General features: G+C 39.9%; 1 protein-coding gene across 11 annotated transcripts in view; it reads left to right on the forward strand.

Annotated features, from left to right (window-relative positions):
• Window positions 1–792: 792 nt before the first annotated feature.
• Window positions 793–19,666, forward strand: part of NBEA (neurobeachin) — a 498,960-nt gene continuing 480,086 nt past the window's right edge. For all 11 annotated transcript variants that reach the window (XM_054056357.1, XM_054056365.1, XM_054056384.1 and 8 more), the window contains exon 1: window positions 793–1,171. In XM_054056357.1, coding sequence (XP_053912332.1) covers window positions 935–1,171 — 237 coding nt within the window. In that variant the 5' untranslated portion in view covers window positions 793–934. The remainder of the gene's footprint in view (window positions 1,172–19,666) is intronic.

The raw sequence follows: 19,666 nt of genomic DNA on the forward strand, positions 1-19,666 counted from the left end.
ACCTGAAGAGGCTACAAGAAAACTGGAGATGGACTGTTTACAAAGCCTTGTAGTGATAGGACTGGGGGCAATGGGTGTAAACTGGAGAGGGTCAGATTTAGACTAGACATAAGGAGGAATTCCTTCACCGTGAGAGCGGTGAGGCACTGGCACAGGCTGCCCAGGGAAGTTTTGGATGCCCCGGGTTGGATGGGGCCTTGGGCATCCTGATCTAGTGGGACGTGTCCCTGCCCATGGCAGGGGGACTGGAACTGGATGATCTTTAAGGTGCCTTCCAACCCAAACCGTTCTATGGTTCTACAAGTCTATGGTTCTACGCATCTCCCCACCCTCCCCCAAAAAGCCCAGAACAGCAAACAACAACTGAGCGCCTCTCCCGCCCGGAGCCGCCCGGGGAAGGCAGGGCAGAGCCCGCCGGGGCAGTGTCGCGCCCCTCCCGCAGGGGGCGCCCTGGCGCGCGGCCGGGCTGGCTGTGGGGGCGGCCCCGCTGCCGCTGGGGCGGGTGCGCTCCATCCGCGCGGCCCCCACGCACCTGCTCACCTGTGTCCCCGCCGGCCCGGGGGGGGGGGGCCCGGCCCGGCCCCTCCCCTCGGCGGGGCTCGGCGCAGGCGCCCTGTCGGCTACCGCAGGCAGGGGGCGGCAACATGGCGGCGTGAGCGGCGGCGGTTCGGGCTCCGACAACAACAGCGGCGGCTGCGATCGCTCCCGCGGCTCCCCCCGCGCCGCTCCCTCCGCCGGGCCCGCCCGCCCGTTCGGCCGCACCCGCGGCTCCCGGCGCGCCGCGGCGGGGAGTGGCGGCCGGGCAGCCCGCGGCTAACGGGGCAGCGGCGCCCATAATAATCCCTCATTCTAGCGGAGCGGCTCCCGGGACGGCGCTTCCCCCGCGGCGGATGCGGGCGGGCGGCGGCAGGTGCCGGTGACGGCGGGGGGGTCGATGGCGAGCGAGAAGGCGGTGTCGGAGCCGCAGCCCGCGGGGCTCCTCGCGGCCGGCGGCGTCGCGGCGATGGGGGAGCTGCGGGCGTCGGGCTCGGGCTCCGTGGTGCTGCCCGCGGGGATGATCAACCCCACCGTGCCCATCCGCAACATCCGCATGAAATTCGCCGTCCTCATCGGGCTCATCCAGGTCGGGGAGGTCAGCAACCGGGACATCGTGGAGACGGTGCTGAACCTGGTAAGCGGCTCGGCGCCTCGCCCCGGCGACGCCCCTGCCCGCGCTGCCGCCCCGAGGGACCCGCTTCCCCCTGCCCCCGCGGCCCTGCTCCGACCATCCGCCCTTCCCCGAACTCCTCTCGTTCCTCTCTCCTCGTTTTAATCCCGCGACCTGCGCTTCTCTCCTCGTTGTGCGTGTGACAGAACTCGGCGCAGGACCCTGCCCGGTGCGGACAGGCCACTTTCCCCCTTCCCGGTGCCTCCCCCCCGGTCGCCTCCTTCAGAACTGAGCGATTCGCGGTGTTAAAAAAAAAAAAAAAAAAAGAGAATAAGTCATTTGCAGTTTGGGGACGCTGCCCTATAACCTGGTGGCTTCCCTCTTGGAAGAAGAGTGATGTGAATTGTAGTATCTTGTTCTGATCGAAAAACATTAAAAAAGCAGCTTGAGATGATGTCTTTTCTTAGTGGCTGAAGGGTGTGAAGGGTTTTAACCCCGTTAGCTCAGAGCTGGTTGAGTATTTTATGTAGAGGAAGGGGGGGAGGAAGGAGATTTTTGCGAGGATTTAACGCACTTTGGTATCTGTAATAAAGAGTTAGTTGTATTGCAGTATTGTGTTGGGTTGCTCATGTCTTAATAATCTGCCGTGCTTTCCATAACACGTTCTTGTCTGCAAAGTAAGTGCTGCTGCTAATTTCGTTTAAGGTCCATGCGTTGCGAAATGCTGTCCTACGCTGGTAAATAGCTTGAAACAAGAAGATGCTAAAATGTAGCTCCTTAGTCATCTGCTTACTTCATGGAGTGAAAGAGTTACTGCAGGACTGTATGACTTAATGTTTTTGCGCTACCTATACCAAAGCCTGAGGAACCTACAGAAGCCAAACGAGTGGATCTAAAAATGAATCACTTTCAATTATGTGCAATTTGGTGCTGCTCCTGAATGCAAGATTCGCTGCAGCAAAGCTTTTGAAGCAGTTCAGTCAATGAAATATCCTCAATTTTTGCATATAAAATAGGATAGAAAAATGACTGTTCAAAACTGAATGGCAATTAATTGAAACTGCCTTTGTTTCAAATGAGTTTAATGCTTCTAACCTCCACTCGTTTTATAGAAAGTCGTGTAAAGAATGTATTTCGTTTAAAACACTTTAGAAGGATATATTCTTCTGTTTGACAGTTATTTGCATTTGACCTAGCACAGACTGAAGGGAGAAGCTGCAGCGTGCAGGGAAAGACATGGTTTGGTCAGGTCATTTTAATATTTATGGCTTATCTGAACACAGGGTTAAAGCCCTAATAGTTTTGTGAATATGTCAAAATGGTAATCTGATATATTTCCCACTCCTCTCTACAAGCTGTTTGACACTTAACTGAAACATAATTTGTAAATATTTTTTTTTTGTTTTAGTAGAAGTGTGGTAGGAGTCATCATAACTTTATTTGGTTATTACCCATTCCTTTAAAAGTAGCCCTCAAAATAAGGGAATGACATGCAGTTATTTTATTAACTGGCTTTGTATAGATCATGGCAGATGCAAAGATGTTTAATCATTTTCTATTTTTCTTCTTTCCTCCTTACTGGTATTTAAGCTTATTTTAATTTTGCCTGTTAATGCATCACCAACTGGGCTAACATTGGCTTGTCTTTGAGGGGGGAGGTTGGAACATATTTTGTTATTTGTGTGTAGGACATACAGCGCTTGTTACAGTGCTTGCCTTTAAGACCTAACTACTGATTAGTTCCTATTGCTGAAAACTATGCTTGTATTTAAAAATAAATTCGAGAGCATTTAACAGTACTCTTAACATTGGGAGGCATATATGAATGTAAAACTGCTTGGGAGTCTGCTGCAGTAGCGATGCATTCTGGATCAGTCATTACTTAACAGATGGACTCTAATATACAATAGTCAGTATTCCCAGAGCAGAGAGAGGTTTTATTGGGTCTGCTAATCTTTTTCTTGTCAGGGCAGTGAATGTCTCAAACTTATGCTTGTGTATGTTAGACTTAATTTACTCGTGTGTGAAACAAACAGTGAATATACCAGATAGAATCAGAATGTGTTTAGTAGTTTGGGAATATGACATTAGCCTTACTTTCTCTGTTAAGGTTTTTAATAGCAACTTTAAATGCAATGTGGTTATATATTTTAGAAGCATTATTTGGGAGGGACTGGGAGCAGAGAGAACTTGATTTGTTTTTTTTTTTCCTTCAGCATTTACCTTTACTGTTTCTGAGTGACTTCTGATGCTAGTGTGATAATGAGTGGACAGTGCTTAAAGAGCTGGTTTCATTTTGGTATGTCAAGTTGATATGTTTCAGAAAGAAATAGAACCTGTAGTATACCATATTAGGTATCTAAGCCATTTGATAATAGCGTTTTAGTATCAGAATTCTGCATAGCTGAAACTTCTTTTGTTATTGGAGAGAATCAGAAATTAAAAGATTGAGATACTTATTTTCTTATCTGAGATTACTTCTGTCTTCTGCGTAAAGCTTAAATAAGTGAATTTGTTCTCCCTGCCTCTACTTGGAAGCAGCAGCAATTATCCGAGACAAAACTTCGGTTTGGCTTGCCCTTGCCATGGAGTTAGCCACTCTTCTTTCCCATTAAGTTTTCTTCTTAGGGTTTCTTCTAGACAAGTTTTTACTTTTAAATGTTTGGTTTGGTGGCCTCACGCTGTGGTCTCTGTTACTGCATTTCAGACTTACTTCATGTGGTTCCTTCTGATGTTCATGGACACGGTGATTTACTGTATCTGTGAGGTGGTGGACTGCTTTTTATGCAGTGCTGGAAATCTTTTTCCGTGTCTAATATGTTGTTGGATTTTCAGCTTTGCTAAATTTTAACAGTTGCCTGTCAGCTCAGATAGTATTTCGTTCGTGGGCATGCCTATGTTGTTCAACTAATAATTGTTACTCTTGATGCTTTTCTTTTTCTTAGTGACCATTGTTTTCCTCTGAACTTACTGTGTGTTCAAAGTTCTGTTCTACTAGTGAACTTTTGATAATGGAGTGTTGCTTGGTAGCTTTTCTAGTATTGCCTGTGTTTTTCTTCGTTGTTTAACATTACAGTGGAAGACACAATGCAGAGAGGGTTCAGCACTTTATATGCCTATGCCTATGGATTACCTAGTTATCCTTAAAAAAAAAAGTGCTAGTGCACTTCATAGTGCTAATACTATGAAGATCAGAAGATAAAACTCTATGAGCTGAAGGCTTTCTAGAACCACTTTTTTTTTTAGGCTATTGTATTATTTTTACATTTCTGGACATAGGAGAGAACTCCTTGTACCTCATGCATTATCCTGTGATGATGCTTTTTTTTATTTTGGTCAGTGGGTTTAATATGAATTCCTGGGTTCAGTGTGCTCTCTCAAAGATTATCTTCATTAACCCTTGCTTGCTGCAAAAGCACCAAACCGGAAAAGGCTTGCCTTGCAAACAACATAATCCTCTGATTGTTCGTTGTGATTTCTCTTTTGGGGGTATTTTGACACGAGTTCTGTGCTTCTATCAATGAGGAGGCCTTTCCTCTTCTATTGGTTTTCTTAGGGTACTCTCATGGATGTTGTTACTGTTATGATGGATGTGCTTATTGTTATTCTCCATAGTTCCTTTGCTTCTTGATGCCCTTTTTTACTTATTATATGTGTTAGACTGATGTTTAAAGTAAAGTTCTGTGCCATGTGCTCCAGCAAATACAATATTAAAGTGCGACTGGGTTAATCTGCCCACCTGTATTCTTCTATTTTAAGTGCGTTTTGTTTTCACTTATTTTGTAGTTCAAAATTTCCACACATGATTTTAATTAATTTTTCTAGAATATATCTTAAATGGTGTTTCCTTTCATTATTTTTACTGACTTGCTTCCTTAATTCTCTGCTTTTTCAGTGTTTTAATGGTCTTGGGAATTCAGTTTATGTTTTGAACTGTCTCTTGTCTAGCTTTCATCAGTCTTGACTACATGAATTGCATCGTTTCTTAGCTTTTAGAAAGCTTTCTCTGTTCCAGCTTGAATTTCCTAGAACTTTTGATTTTGAGTTTTCTAGTGATGCTGCTATGGCAGTATGGGAAAAAAAGAAAGGTGAACAGGAAGCTGACTGATACTAAAAAACTCTGGCTGGTGCTGACACATGCTGCTCATTTTGGCTATATATCTTGAACAGATGATGTGATGCAAATCTGAATAGATTTCAGTCTGATACAGGTATAGTTGACCAGGGTTCTCCTTATGCAATCTGGGAAGCTTTTATATATGTTTTGTGAGGCTAGAGAGTGCTCGTAAGAACTAGGTCAAACACCAGGTATAGTTCAAAAAGTCTCTTGCTGTTCTTGTTGACTGCAGCCCACGCTTCTGCTTAGCTCTTCTCATTTTCTTGGCTGTTCCATCCTACTTCAGTGTTAGTCACCCATCACAGGAGGTAAGCCATTTTTTAGTACTTTGTCACATTGTATACTTGCAGGAGTGGCATTTGCAGCTTCAGAGCAAAGGGATTGGATTATGTGAGAGATCTTTCTGGCCCTATGGGCTTTCTGTAGTAGTGGACAACAAGGGGGAAATGTAGTGGGAGGCAAACATAATAGAGATTTTCCTTTGTTACTTCTTTTCTTCAGACATTGGTTGAGGGTCTTCTTGAGCTAAAGTTGGCTTTTGATATTTGAGTTCTTTGAATCTATTTACGGTTTTGGTTGCTACAACATCCTGTGACATAGTTCTGCTCTTGTGTGGCGAGGAGGAATCACCTTTGTTTGTTGGATGCTGTTGTACTCTGAGAAAGTGTGGGCCTCATGAGCTTTAGCCTCCATTGTGCGACTTCTGTTTTTCTAACGGAGCTAGCTTTGCAGGCTTGACAATCTTATCCTGTTTTCTCAGCAGAAGTCTTCTTATTTTTGTAGTACAATTCTTTATTGATAGATACCATTGTTCAAAAAGCAAAGTTTGAGGGAAGTTTGTTGGAGTTTTCCTGTGTGTGTGAATTTTATTGTAGGTAATAGTTAAATGGAGGTGGCAGTCCTTGTCCAAGTTACTGTCTTTCCCACTGCTCCCTTTTTATCCTGCTGGTATTGTCTCCGTACTAAACTATATCTGGAAGTTATTGTAGAAGCTACAGGAGCCATGCAGAAAGAGAAGGATCAAAGGCGAGAGTTAGTAATAATGTTCCAGGGGCAGCTACTTAAGAGTACTGTAGCTGTTGTCATTATCTAGGATTTTCATGGCAAATTTAGTTTTGGTTGCAGAAAATCTTTGAATGACTGAACGCTCACTTAATTTCTTTTAGTATAACTGATTGGTTTTGGCTTTTTTATCTAATCTTTGACAGCAGGTGTTTATGGGTGGGAAGTTTTTTCCATCCTTATATCAGTTATGAAGCACTAGTGATACATCAGCAGGTGGCTTGGAATCTGGTGTGGTTCTGGTATGATGGACTGATACATTTCTACAGGTGATAACTTTTTAAAAATCTCTCATGGTGAGCATATCCCTGAGTATTCATTACTGCTTAACTCTGGCCAATTATTTTCTTCCTCTCTTTACATCTTACTTGTTCTTATAGGATTCAATTCATGGATTGTAAAGGAGGTGAATATCGAAAGGCTTTTTATTTATATTTGTCACACTGAAGTCATAAAGTTCTGAGACTGATATTAATAAAACACCTCCAGTCTTTGGCTTTTCCCTCTACTCTCACCTGAGAACCTTCCTATATTTTATCCTTTTGAATCAAACGAAGGGTTAGCACCTTTTTCTCTCAAGATGCTATTTTTACAATATTGTGACCTGATTCCCCATTTAAACTGTGTTTTCCAAGACTAAGTATTTAGCTGTATACTCAGTTATACAGCAATCTTTCTCTCCCATCCATGTTTTTCCTCACTGTCCCCCTAGCCAGATGAGTAGTCAAAGGAGTAGAAATCAAGGGACATGTCTCGTGACTTTCGAAGTCTGACGTCCAGGAGGCAGTGGTGCAGTTTTTTTTTCACGTTAATGCTTTTCACTCATACTTTTCAAGTGTATGAATCACTGTCCATATTACATCCTTAAAAAACCCACAAAACCCGACACCCAAAACCTGCATAATCATCTCTGAATTCCTACTGAAGTGTTTGTTACACTTTCACGCCATAGTGAATTTAGTCAAAGTGGGATAAAATCTCTGATTTGGTTAGTACCAAAACTGAGACTTTTCTGTCTTGATAAATATTGTGCAGAGTGTTAACACAGCTGTGTTTATAAGCTATTCAAGCTATTTTAATCAGTCTTTTAATCTTACCTGCTTGTTGCTTGGTACTGTACTTTTTTTGGTTTTGTGTCTTAGTCTGTCTAGTAAATCTGCTACTTCAAATCAGCTTACGTTGCTTTCCCATTATTACAGCATTTTGTAGTACTTTACATAGAACAGTATCATTTCATCTACCTCATTAGTTGTTGTCTTATATGTGCCTGATGGTCAAAGGGTCGGAATAGTAGTGTGTGCTGATGAAGTTCCATTTGTTTTGTGATGGAATGTAATCTTTAATTACCATTAATATTTTTGGAAATATCCCATTGTGAAGTTTTATTCATTCTTGCATAAAACGAACCCTTCAGCTTTCTTTAAGCCTGAATCAAATTTAGAATTTGCTTTTGTAATCAGAGCAGCAGATCTTTTCAAACATCAGGTTTGAATTTGAAGATGTACCTCCTACTTCCATCTTGCAAAGGTTTGGCTTGGATGTACTATTAATGATACAGTATTCAATATATGATGTTCAGTAAAAAGATAACGAACAATTAAAAAAAAAAAGGGATAACTTGCAAAGAGTCACATATTGCTTGCTTAATATAAGAAACACCTGTTTCAACTATAGGATTATGATGGATTTCAGATACTTGAACTATAGTTTCATAACTTCCTATTTTGGAAGATTGTTAATGACATTCATCTCTAAGAAAAAGATTGTTTGTTATTTCCAGTAGATAAGCACTTCAACTTCTGATCAACCTACTGACTACTAAAATTTGTATTCTGAAAACTTTTGTGATTTGGAGTTTTCCACGTACTTCAAAAGTAGAATAATCTTCAGTAAATCATAGAGTCATAGAGTCACTAGGTTGGAAAGGACCTACTGGATCATTGAGTCCAACAATTCCTATCAGTTCCTAAAACATGCCTCTCAGCACCTCATCTACCAGTCCTTTAAACACCTCCAGGGAAGGTGACTCAACCACCTCCCTGGACAGCCTGTTCCAGTGCCTAATGACCCCTTCCGTGAAAATTTTTTTCCTGATGTCCAGCCTGAACCTCCTCTGGCAGAGCTTCAGGCCATTCCCCCTTGTCCTGTCCCCTGTCACTTGGGAGAAGAGGCCAGCTCCCTCCTTTCCACAACCTCCTTTCAGGTAGTTGTAGAGAGTAATAAGGTCTCCCCTCAGCCTCCTCTTCTCCAGGCTAAACAACCCCAGCTCTTCCAGCTTCTCCTCATAAGACTTGTTCTCCAGGCCCCTCACCAGCTTCGTTGCTCTTCTCTGGACACACTCCAGAGCCTTAACATCCTTCTCGTGGTGAGGGGCCCAGAACTGAACACAGTACTCAAGGTGCAATCTCACCAGTGCCGAGTACAGAGGGAAAATAACCTCCCTGGACCTGCTGGTCACACCATTTCTGATACAAGCCAAGATGCCATTGGCCTTCTTGGCCACCTGAGCACACTGCTGGCTCATGTTCAGTTGTCTGTCAACCAACACCCCCAGGTCCTTCTCCTCCGTGCGGCTTTCTAGCTACTCTTCTAGTCTGTAGCACCGCATAGGGTTGTTGTGCCCCAAGTGCAGGACCCGCCATTTGTCCTTGTTAAACCTCATGCCATTGGTCTCAGCCCAGTGGTCCAGCCTGTTCAGATCCCTTTGCAGAGCCTCCCTACCCTCCAGCAGATCCACACTTCCACCCAGCTTAGTGTCATCTGCAAACTTGCTAAGGGTGCACTCATCCAAGTCGTTGGTAAAGACACTGAAGAGGGCTGGACCAGTAAATCTAAGCGTTACCGAGATTTATACCAGTGACGTCAATTTGTTTGTACTAATGCAACCTGTTAATGCAACTACCTGTTTTTGTTTAAAATTGCTTTGTCTAAATGAAATAGTTCCAACTTCACTGAAATTTCACTGAAAGCTTGCATAAAAGTGAATATTGCTTATGTTATTCAACAGTTTACAAATGCTTGCCTTCTATATTTGGAAAATGATGTTTATTTCACTACCCTTTTGTTTACAGTTGGAGGCCTTTCTTAACTATGCAGAATAGGAGTTAGGTTTTTGAATGAGCTGGAAGATATTTGCCTACACGCAAAACTGTTTGGTACCTTATTGCTTTTGTAGTTCTAGGGTGGTGTAGAAAGAAGGACAGAAAAAAAATCATTCCTGGAGTAGAACCTTATAAACTAACACCATTACCAGCAATATGGCAGTATAACCAGTTTAACATCAATTTTTTTTTTCCCCTTGTAAATTTTCATGTTCTGTGACAAATACCCAATTACATGAAATTTTCCTTGATTACCTGCTATAGGGGCCATTATAACAAGGTGGTTGGGTTTGGTTTTTTTTTTTTTTTGTTTTTCATTTTTTTGCTCTTGTTTTGTAAAAAGAAAATATTTTCAATATCTATAAACCTATGAATTTGAAAACGACGTGTGCTTTGGTTCACAAAGGAGCTTGTAGAAACCTATTGAAACAGACTTTTTCCTACTACGGAATTATAGAAATCAACAAAGTATGCTTTCATTAAATATAGAATAGCAACCACAAAATGCATGTTCAAGCAAGTAATGAACTGTATAAAGGTGAGTCCTGTCTTGGATTGCTCGTGCCTGGCTGATCAGTTTGCTGTTACTCTTCAGTAATACTTTGTGTTACTCACTGCGTTTGACAAATATTTCTTGATTTAATTGTGTGAGATAAAAATCTTGCTTTGTCCCTTTTAGTGTTAAGAACATTAAGTTAAAAAAATAGAAAAAATATTTGAAATCAGAAGAGTGTTCTTGCTTAAAGTTGAATTTATGTTTTATAGCTAGTAGAATGGGAATGCTGTCTTCCTTTCCTATAGGATTTACACATCAGAATGTAGTGACAAAGTGTTGTCAGCTCTAGTGGTGTAGCATTTCTATAATGTGAACAAATGTATTTAAAGATTGCAAAGGGATAAAGCCCCATAGATCTAAAAGAAGGTCCTGGAAAGCAAAGTTTCAACTATTTTATCTGATCACGTTATCCAGGGAGAGTAAGCTTCCCAGTGGTTTGGAAATGGAGTTAGGGTTTCAGCACCTTTGCAGAAGGGCATTAGCTGCAGCTGTTCAGTCGTGGGAGTTGGAATGTTTCGAGAAGGAGCAAGAGCTGTTGCCTGAAATGAGAAGAGAAAGCCAATTTAGTAGGAAGAAAGCAACTTCATCCCTCTTCAAATCATAATTTTTGTCTTAATAAATGAAACATATCATGGGGCCTCTGGAAGGTGCATTGTGGGTGTGTTAAGTATGAAAAGAGGAAGGAGGTAAAGAACCTTACTAAGTGGTGTGTTATGCTTTTATAGCTGGTGACTTCTGCCATTTTCATTTGGGACTGAGAGCTCCATCAAATTGTAAACTCAGGGTTTACATATCCAGTAGGATTGTTTACCTCAACATGTTCGTCCATGAGGAAGAAGTATGCTGTCATAAAGTTGTCAAAAAAAGACTGCATTTGACTGAATAAGGTCTTCCAGGCAAGATGCTCTGGAAGTGGGAGCTACTTCATTCCTCTGATTCTTTTTCCCTGAAGAGATTTGTGGAGCCCCTGCCCCACATTTCAGTCTCTGGGATTCTAAAATTCTTTGCTTCTATTTCTGTGTGTTCATCTATGGTATGTATATCTCCAAATGACCTGTAAGAGTCTTCTGGTTTTTCGCTTTGTTTTCTTTGGCTTTTAGGTAATGTGAAAGACTTTCTAATTCACTCTGATCCTTGTGGAAATGTTGCAGCCTCCATTGCATCTTTTGAAATCTTAGATAGCATAATGTGACTGCAGAAGTAGACTTAGTAGAGCTTGTTAGAGTTGCGTCTGCTATCCAAGACTGAAGTGAATTGATTCCATCTGAAAAGAAACTTCAACATGCTATCCTGGACTTATATGCTATACTCGCCTTTTTTTTTTTTTTTCCTTTTCTCTCATCAAAATCATTTTAATGATCATGCCTCTTCATTTTCCTCTTTGGCACTAATAGTACGAGATCCTCCTGAAACTTCATTGTCAAAGCACTTTTATAAGCTAGCAGAATAATAGAAATTTCAAAGAATTGTAGAACAGTTGAGGGTGGAAAAGACGTTGTGAGGTCTCTAGACAAACATCCTTGCTGAAAGCGGGGTCAGCTAGAGCAAGTTGCTCGGGGCCATTGTCTGGCAGGGTCTGGGATGTTTCTAAGGGTGGAGACTCTGATGTCAAGTTTTTTCTTAGGTGTAATTGGAGTTTCCTGTGCCTGTTGCAATTCATTGTGTCACTGAGTGCCACTGAGAAGAGTCTGGCTCCCGTGTCTCTAGTCCTTTCCCACCCTACCCCTTCTACAAATGCATATATGCATTTATAAGATCTCTTCAAACCTTCTCTTCTTAAGGTTAAACAATCCCAGGTCTCTTCAGCTCTTCTTGGTAGGGCAGATGTTCCAATCCCTTAATCATTTGCACATTTAGATTTCGTTTCTCCTTGTGCAGATAATAGTGCTCACTTTCAAAAAAGTGGGAGGTGGAGTGAGTCTGGGAAGCCTTTTAATTATAGCATCCTTTTTCCCCATCTCGTAGTGTGAACTGCAGTATCTGCTACAAATAATCCAGTCAATATTGCTATGCCTAACCCAGCAAAGGACAATTTGCACCACATGCAGCCAAGAAAGAAAACAGACCTCCATGAGCTGCAGCAGCGTTTACTTTTCATCTGTTGTGCCTGCTTGTTAATAACAAGCCTTGGATGAAACACACAAACCCGAGAGTGTCTGTCAGTTCTGCAAATCACAGTTATGGTTGTACGTAAGCTATAGTTCTTGAATGTCAGAAATATAAAATATAGCTACATTTGATATTCTGTTAAAAATGTATAAAGTTAATATTAATGGCTTAATACTGAGTTAATGAACTTCATGTCTCTTAACATGTACTATAAATGCTACCTTCTTCAATGAATTAGCATGAATTGAAATGAAACTAGAAAAGCTAGTAGCATAGTCTTCAAAGTTACAGATGCTTGATAATAGAAGGAAGAAAACGTTGTAATATTTAGTATAGGACCAAAGCTGCTGAAATTCTGCCTTGAGATTTTTTGAAAATAATAGATGTGTGAATTCATAGATGAAATGTTCAGTAGCACTTTGTGTGTATAAGTATATGTAACTCAGAAACTGTAATGTATGAAGTAAAGACGATTGTGTAACGAAATTTTTATGGTTTGTTTCATGCGAAGAAAATAATTCTTTCAAACTAACTTGTACAGTGATAAACACATAGTGACTGGAACAACTAAACCTGTGTAGATTTAGTCACTGAGAGGGAGTCAGTCTTCAGCATTTTAAAGACAGTGCTCACTGAGGAGGAGTTGATATTGTCTTTAAAACGGTCTATTCTTCAATGAAAAAGTTGATATTTACAGGTATTTCCTAAAATCTAAAACAGGTTATTTGCAGTTCTCACAGTCACAATGATTTCCTTAATTATTAGTATAAATGTTTATTAAAAAATTATTTTTTTTTTAATTATAGAAAAATAATGTTGCTTTTTTTTTAAGAAAAAGTGGTAAAATTCTGTTTAGGAACATTAGATCTACTTGATTTTTGCATGTCCTAATTCAGTTAAAGTAGTTTTCAAGTCTGTAATCCTTTTTCTCACTTGAGGTATAGTTTGCTATGCAAGCGATCACTTTTTCTGAAACTGAACAGCTCAAACTAATGCAAAGACATGTAAGAGAGCCTTTGCTGTAACTACAAGAAACTCTCGCAGGATGGGAAAGGAGGAAGCAGACGTTGCAACTGAATGCGACTAAACTGTGTAAGTTGATATCTTTCAGGCTGTCAAAACTGTTACTTCTCCAGTTGAGTCTGTTCTTAGAAGTACCAGCACAAAAAGGTGCAAGTCAATTGTTTAAGTGAAGTTTAGCTGTTAAGAAATGATACTATTGAAAGGAAACTTTAAATTTAAATTGAAAAAAACCCCTCTTAATAGTATGAATGGAAAACCCTGAGTGCATCAGGTTATCTTCTCTGATGCAGTGTCTGCCTGAATTTGCAGAGATCTTTAAATGATTGATTATATGATGTTTTATTACTTCATGAAGTGTCTGAGGGAATTATCACCATCTGTTAATACCAAAGTCTAAGCCCATATATGGACTTCAAAATGCTTTAAATGTTGAATTTTTTAAGAAAGAAATCCTTCTCCTAAAACTAAACTTAAAGCAGTTAAGGGGTTTCAGATTGTTTATAGAAAGTACCATTTTTTTTCAGTAGTACAGATTTAAGCTCTTTGATCATTTGTCCCAGCTTTGATGTGTAGGTCTATCCTGTGTTCTGGAATTAGAATGACTATCCATACTTGCAATTGAGCACTTCTCCTGCACTAGTTATGACATAACTTGCTTTCCAACTTTAAGTCAGTTGAGCTCTGTTTTAGCCAAAACTTACTTCAGCCTGAAAAGAGAGCAGTCTGAAATGTATCTTGTACCAGAACCTGTTGGCATCCAGATATGCAGAAAAAGCTGTAAGAAACTTGAGACGCTGATACAGTCTAAATCCTTTCCGTTGGTCAGAGGAGTTTTAAAATTTAAGACTCATTTAGATTATTATTTCAAAATTCCTCTCTCATATGCGCCTTGTGGAGCTCGAGTAGATTTTAGGGCTTACTTAGTAAGGAAGCTTGTTAAGCAGTCTAAAACTAAACTGGTGCCAGCCTGCTAACATAGGGATTAGGTTTTCTGAATTTTGTCCATGGTCATGTTATGTCTTTCTATATTGGTCTTTTTAAGTGTTCCGTTTCTGCCGCCCCAGAATAGGAAGAGGTGTGGCATTTTGAAGATGTGCGGTGTTTTTGAGGATGAGGAATGGGTTTTTTTTTTGCTTAAGCAGTACCTCTGAATGGCTATGTATGATTCTGCTGCCTTAATTTTTTGAAAAATCTTTGGTTTAAAAATCTTAGGTATGTATTTTGTAGAGTATAAGCTGTTGAGGAGACCGCATACTTCATAGTAAAACCAGGAAACCAGGACGTGGTACGAGCTGCAGCTGGCAGTGCAGCCAATGTGAATTTTGATTTAAAGTTTCCTTAAGAAATCCTGAAGATTTCCTGGGAGATAGGAAGGAATTGTTTGTGGTCTAAAACCAAATCCTGACTTAAGAAACACTCTTTGACATTTCTATTTATTTAGAATAAATAGCTAAATAGTCTGTGTTTAGTGTAGCAAGATGAGATCTCTAAAGCACTTTAATGAAAGGCTACTGAGGCATTATTAAAAATTAATGCAGCCAAGAGAGTTATTGAGAAAAGTAGCATTTAGCAGTAATTGTTAATACATTTTGGTATTGTTATATGGTAAGTAGCTTCCAGCTTTTTAATCTGTCTTCAGTTTCCTTAGTAATACTTTTAATTATTTTTTTCAACATTTTGTTCTTATATATTTGCAAGTTAACAGTAACCATCCTAGGTCAATAGGTTTGTACAGTGTCTGAAAACAAAGACTTGCCTGAAGTTTTTTCTTGTTATAAGCATCAAAATAAGCTGTACAGGAAATACAGTTTAAGCAATCAGACTGACCTTTGGGGAGTAAAATATCATAGAAAAAACTCTATTATGATGCATTGTGGGGGCAATATCTGGGATAATGCTTAGGTTTTGAAGGTGTTGATGTTTGGGGAGACAGGAGTGATGTGGTCATGGTCTCAGTGCATATTGGGTTTGTGTGGCAAGGGGTAGTGAGTGGGCTACAGGAATGGCTTCTATGAGAAGCTGCTAGAAGCTTCCCGTTTGACTGACAGAGCCAATGCCAGCCAGCTACAGGACAGACCTGACTCTGATCAAGGCTAAGCCCATCATCAATGGTGGTGGCACCTCCGAGATACATGTTTAAGAAGGGAAAAAAACCTGCTGTGCAGCAGGAGCTGAAGAGAGGAGTGAGAATGTGAGAGAGAAATAATCCTGCAGACACCAAGGTCAGTGAAGAAGGTGCGGAAGGAGGTGCTCCAGTTGCTGGAGCAGAGATTCCCCTGCAGCCCGTGGTGAAGACCACGGTGAGGCAAGCTTTCCCTCTGCAGCCTGTGGAGGTTAACAGTGGACCAGATATCCACCTGCAGCCCATGGAGGACCCCACAGTGGAGCAGATGGATGTGCCTGCACTGGAGCAGTCTCCTGGCAGGACATCTGGACCCATGGAGAGGCCATGCTGGAGCAGGCTTGCTGGCAGGATGTGACTCTATGGGGGAACTGCACATGAGCAGTCTGTTCCTGAAGTACTGCACCCTGCAGAAAAGACACACACTGAAGGAGTTCTTGAAGAACAGTGGCCCATGCGAAGGACTCAACTTGCAGAAGTTTGTGGAGAACTTTCTCCTGTGGGAGGGGCCTCGCATTGGAACAAGGCAAGAGTGTGAGGAGGAAGGAGAGGCAGAGACAACGTATGATGGACTGACTCAACCCCTATCCCCCAATGCCACTGGAGGGGGAGAAGGCAGAGAAAATCAAGAGTGCAGTTGAGCCTGGGAAGAAGGAAGGGCTGGAGGGAAGGTATTTTAAGATTTCATTTTGTTTTCTCGTTGTTCTACTTTTCCCCAAGTCCAGTCTGTTTTGCCTGTGATAGCAATTACTGAGTAATCTCCCTGTCCTTATCTTGACCCACGAGCCTTTCATTGTATTTTTCTTCCCTGTCCAGCTGAGGAGCGGGAGTGATAGAGAGGCTTGGGGGATACCTGGCATCCAGCCAGAGTCAGGCCACCACAGTTTTGTTTAAATGGTGAAAACATTTTGAAATATAATTCTTAAGCAGATACAGAAAACCTGTGGGTTAAATATTTTTGTTTATAGTTTTAAACAGAATTACTGTAGCAGAGATTGATCAATGTACACTACTGTTCATTTCTCTGTTTCAACAAACAGCTGTTTTTCAGCTTTTGAAATTTATGGACTTCCTTCATTGTGTTGACATTTGCAGTGGTGAAGTATAATTAAAAAAATGTGATTGATACTTTTGAGTGATGAATTATGCATGCTGGCTGTCCTAGATGCATTGCAGTTTTTGATATATCAATAGATTCTGACTTGTTAAAAGAAGCGGCAGTGGTGTGTAGCTCTTCAGCAACTCTACTGCGTGAAGCTATTTCAAGACTTCTTAGAGGACAGTTTTACCAGTAAACAGCTTGTATTAAACTTTTTGTGTCTCTAATCCCACTTACTGCTTCAATGCAATGTAGATGAAAGTGCTTATGTTTCAAGCTCTGTAGCTTTTACTTGTACATCTAGGGATTATTTCCTACTAACTAGTGCCCCTATGTGACACATCCACTGGAAATGCATGCCCAGCTTTCACACAGAAAGACTCACAACTTTAGTCTTGTAGGATTTGTGTCTCTTAGCCACGTTGTGCCTTTTAAGTCCCTGGCAGAACAGAACGAAGACTGTAACTGTTCCTCTGGGGGAGAGTTTGTAGTGGTTGAGATGGTTTACCCTGGACTGGAATATTATAATTAAGTGAGTATTAAAGGGTGAATTAAATGTTTTCTTTTTCAAGTCTATCAGGCAGCTACTGCTATTTAAGACGCTCTTGTATAGGAGAAAACTGTAATTTATTTGTTATGGTGGCTGAATGGTAAGTTACAATTTAAATTTAAACAAACAAATGAACAGGAACTCCCTATGTCTGTGTTGGTTCTGGGTACAATGCACCTAGCTAGACTTTAGGTAAGTATCATACTGTCATGGCACAGTTACTGTGAAATTTATTCTTTTAACTGGAAAGGTTTTTCTAATTTTTGTGTAGAAGAAAGGATCAGGGCCATCTTTGAACTCCTTCCTTCTTATCACTATTGTATAGTGTTTTCTGGTTTGGTTGACTGCCAGACACCAGTATGCATGTATTAATGCGTTTTCAGCCTCAAAATGCTTGATTGTTTTTGTCTTTGGCTGATAGTTATACCAAGGATGCTTACGTAAGATTTTATTTTTCTTTGTGTAGGTGAGATTAACATTGTTTCATTTTGTGTGCTTTTTAAACTGCAGAATTATTCTTTTTTTCCCTTGTACAGGGCCAGTTAAGACTTTCACAGATGTCTGGTACATTTAATTGCAGACTACCACTGAACTGCACACACATTGTTCAGTTAGATCATCTTTTTTTGTTTAAAAATTCATGGCAAAAATGTAAGAAAATGGAATGCCTAGTGAGCATCAGTAAATTATAAATGTAAATATAAGCATTTGGAGGTACTTCTGTTGTATGAAAAAAAAATGTTATTGTAGATGTTATCCAGCTTTGAATTGCAGGGTTCTGAATTCTTAATGATGAACTAGGAAGGTTGGTTAAAATTTGGGGGGGGGGAAGACCCTTGAATCGGTTACGGAATGTTAAATCATGACTCACAACAATTTAGAATGTAAAGCCTCTTATTAGTGGTAGTCAAAACTGAGAAAGCATGTATTCAAGTATAGGCTTTGGGGAAGGGCATGATGGAACATGGAAGGTATCAGATTTTTAAATCTGCACAAGTTTGTTTTTACTTTTTTTTACTATTAGTTTTTATTTTTCATTCAAAAATGTTAAAGGTTGCTTGTTTTAAAAACGTGGCTCTGTTGGACCTGTGTGGTACTCTTCTCCTCCACAGAGTGGCTTTATGGCTTTTCTTATTTAGTTGTGTGGGTGGCATGTTACTTGCTGGTGAAAAAAAATTGCTCCTTTGAGATCAAGGGGCTTTACAGAGCTGTTTACAGTAAAAAAAGTAATTTAAAAATCTGTGTCTGCTGGATAAAAAAGGGACATACCTGTTTTGTGAGGCATTATTAGTTGTGCCAATGTTTTTGTCATTATTCAATTGGTTAGACTTCAGTTTCTTCAGAATGGAAAGTTGAATTAATGTACTTAAAAGATTTGCTCTTTTTAATACTTGAACATTTTCACTGTTTAAATACAATTGCATTTCTAAAGTCTCCTTTTGATCTGCGATAGTAAAGTTCACTGTAATCCTTGTCACAAGTGATATCAAACAGTGGGTTATGGCTTTACTTTCAAATTAAATAAAAAATAGAATTGTGGAAAAAAAGTATTGAAGATGCATTTCAATGACTGCATTTGTGAATACTGGGCAGACACAGCGATGGAAATGGAAACCAAGTGTGTGATGCAAGCTTTCAGTATGGGTTTGTGTAGGGGATTTTTAGCTTTTGTAGGCTCACTTCATTAGATATACAGGTGGTTCTCTTCAGCTTCCATGGCTTCACTATTACGGTTTATTTGTAGATAAAATTATTGTACTTTTTTTTTTCAGAATTCTTTCTTTTAAGTCATTCTTCGAAGTGGAAATTGCTATTTAGTGAATGAGGTAGGGCTATCATAGTTTTTTATCCCAAGTAAACTGATTTCATTTTTCTGTACTTAAATTTTCATAAACATCAAAGCTATGCTTATTTGTTAGGGATTTGGGACTAATTTTTTTTTTTGGGGGGAATAAGGTTTGTGGATTTCAAATGGAAAAATATGTACATATTTGTAGCTCTTTGTTCTTTAAAATAAAAACATACTTTTCGAATAACATTTATAATATTTAAAGTAAGAAATATTTCTTCCGGATGGAATATTTTAACAAAATACTTCTTTCCATAAAATTGCTTGATGTGCTTACATTATCTTTACTAAGCCACTTTTCATAAAAAACAGTAGAAAAATAAATTTCAGAATTGTATGGTGATTTTTTTTTTTGGTTGATTGGTTTTGTGCACTTCTGTAAAATACATATTCTTATGAGAAATAATGACAAACTAAAAAAAAAGAATCCAAACACATAATAAAACAATTTCACTTCACTGGAAGTCTTTTGTAAAATTCCTAGAGTACCAGTCTTATCTTAAAATAATTTTCTTTGAACTGAAAATTAAAGCTGATTATTTGCCCAGTAGGATACTGAGGGGATATTGGGGAGTCTTAGCTCTGGGAATAGTCTGTTAAAGTTTTCTTTCAGATTGATTTGTAATAGAAAGGCCTATGAAGGGCTAGAATTAGATTACCAATGTAACTTTCACTTGCAAGAGAATGCTGGATATTAGGCATTATCAATAAAAGTAAAAAAACAATTCATTTGTGACCTGTCATGGTGATTTGTATTTCTACCTTTCTTCATAGGTTTTTTTTTTTTTTTCATGACTTCTGAACATCAAAACCTTCCTTCACTGGATGCCCATGTACGATTAAAGGGGAAAAAAAACCCAAGTTTTAGAAGAATATGAGAGGCTATACGAAGAAGTTCTGATAAAAAATTCTTTGTGGTCATGAAGCTCGA

This window comes from Cuculus canorus, chromosome 1 (genome assembly GCF_017976375.1).
Source record: "Cuculus canorus isolate bCucCan1 chromosome 1, bCucCan1.pri, whole genome shotgun sequence".
In the NCBI taxonomy this organism is placed as follows: domain Eukaryota; kingdom Metazoa; phylum Chordata; class Aves; order Cuculiformes; family Cuculidae; genus Cuculus; species Cuculus canorus.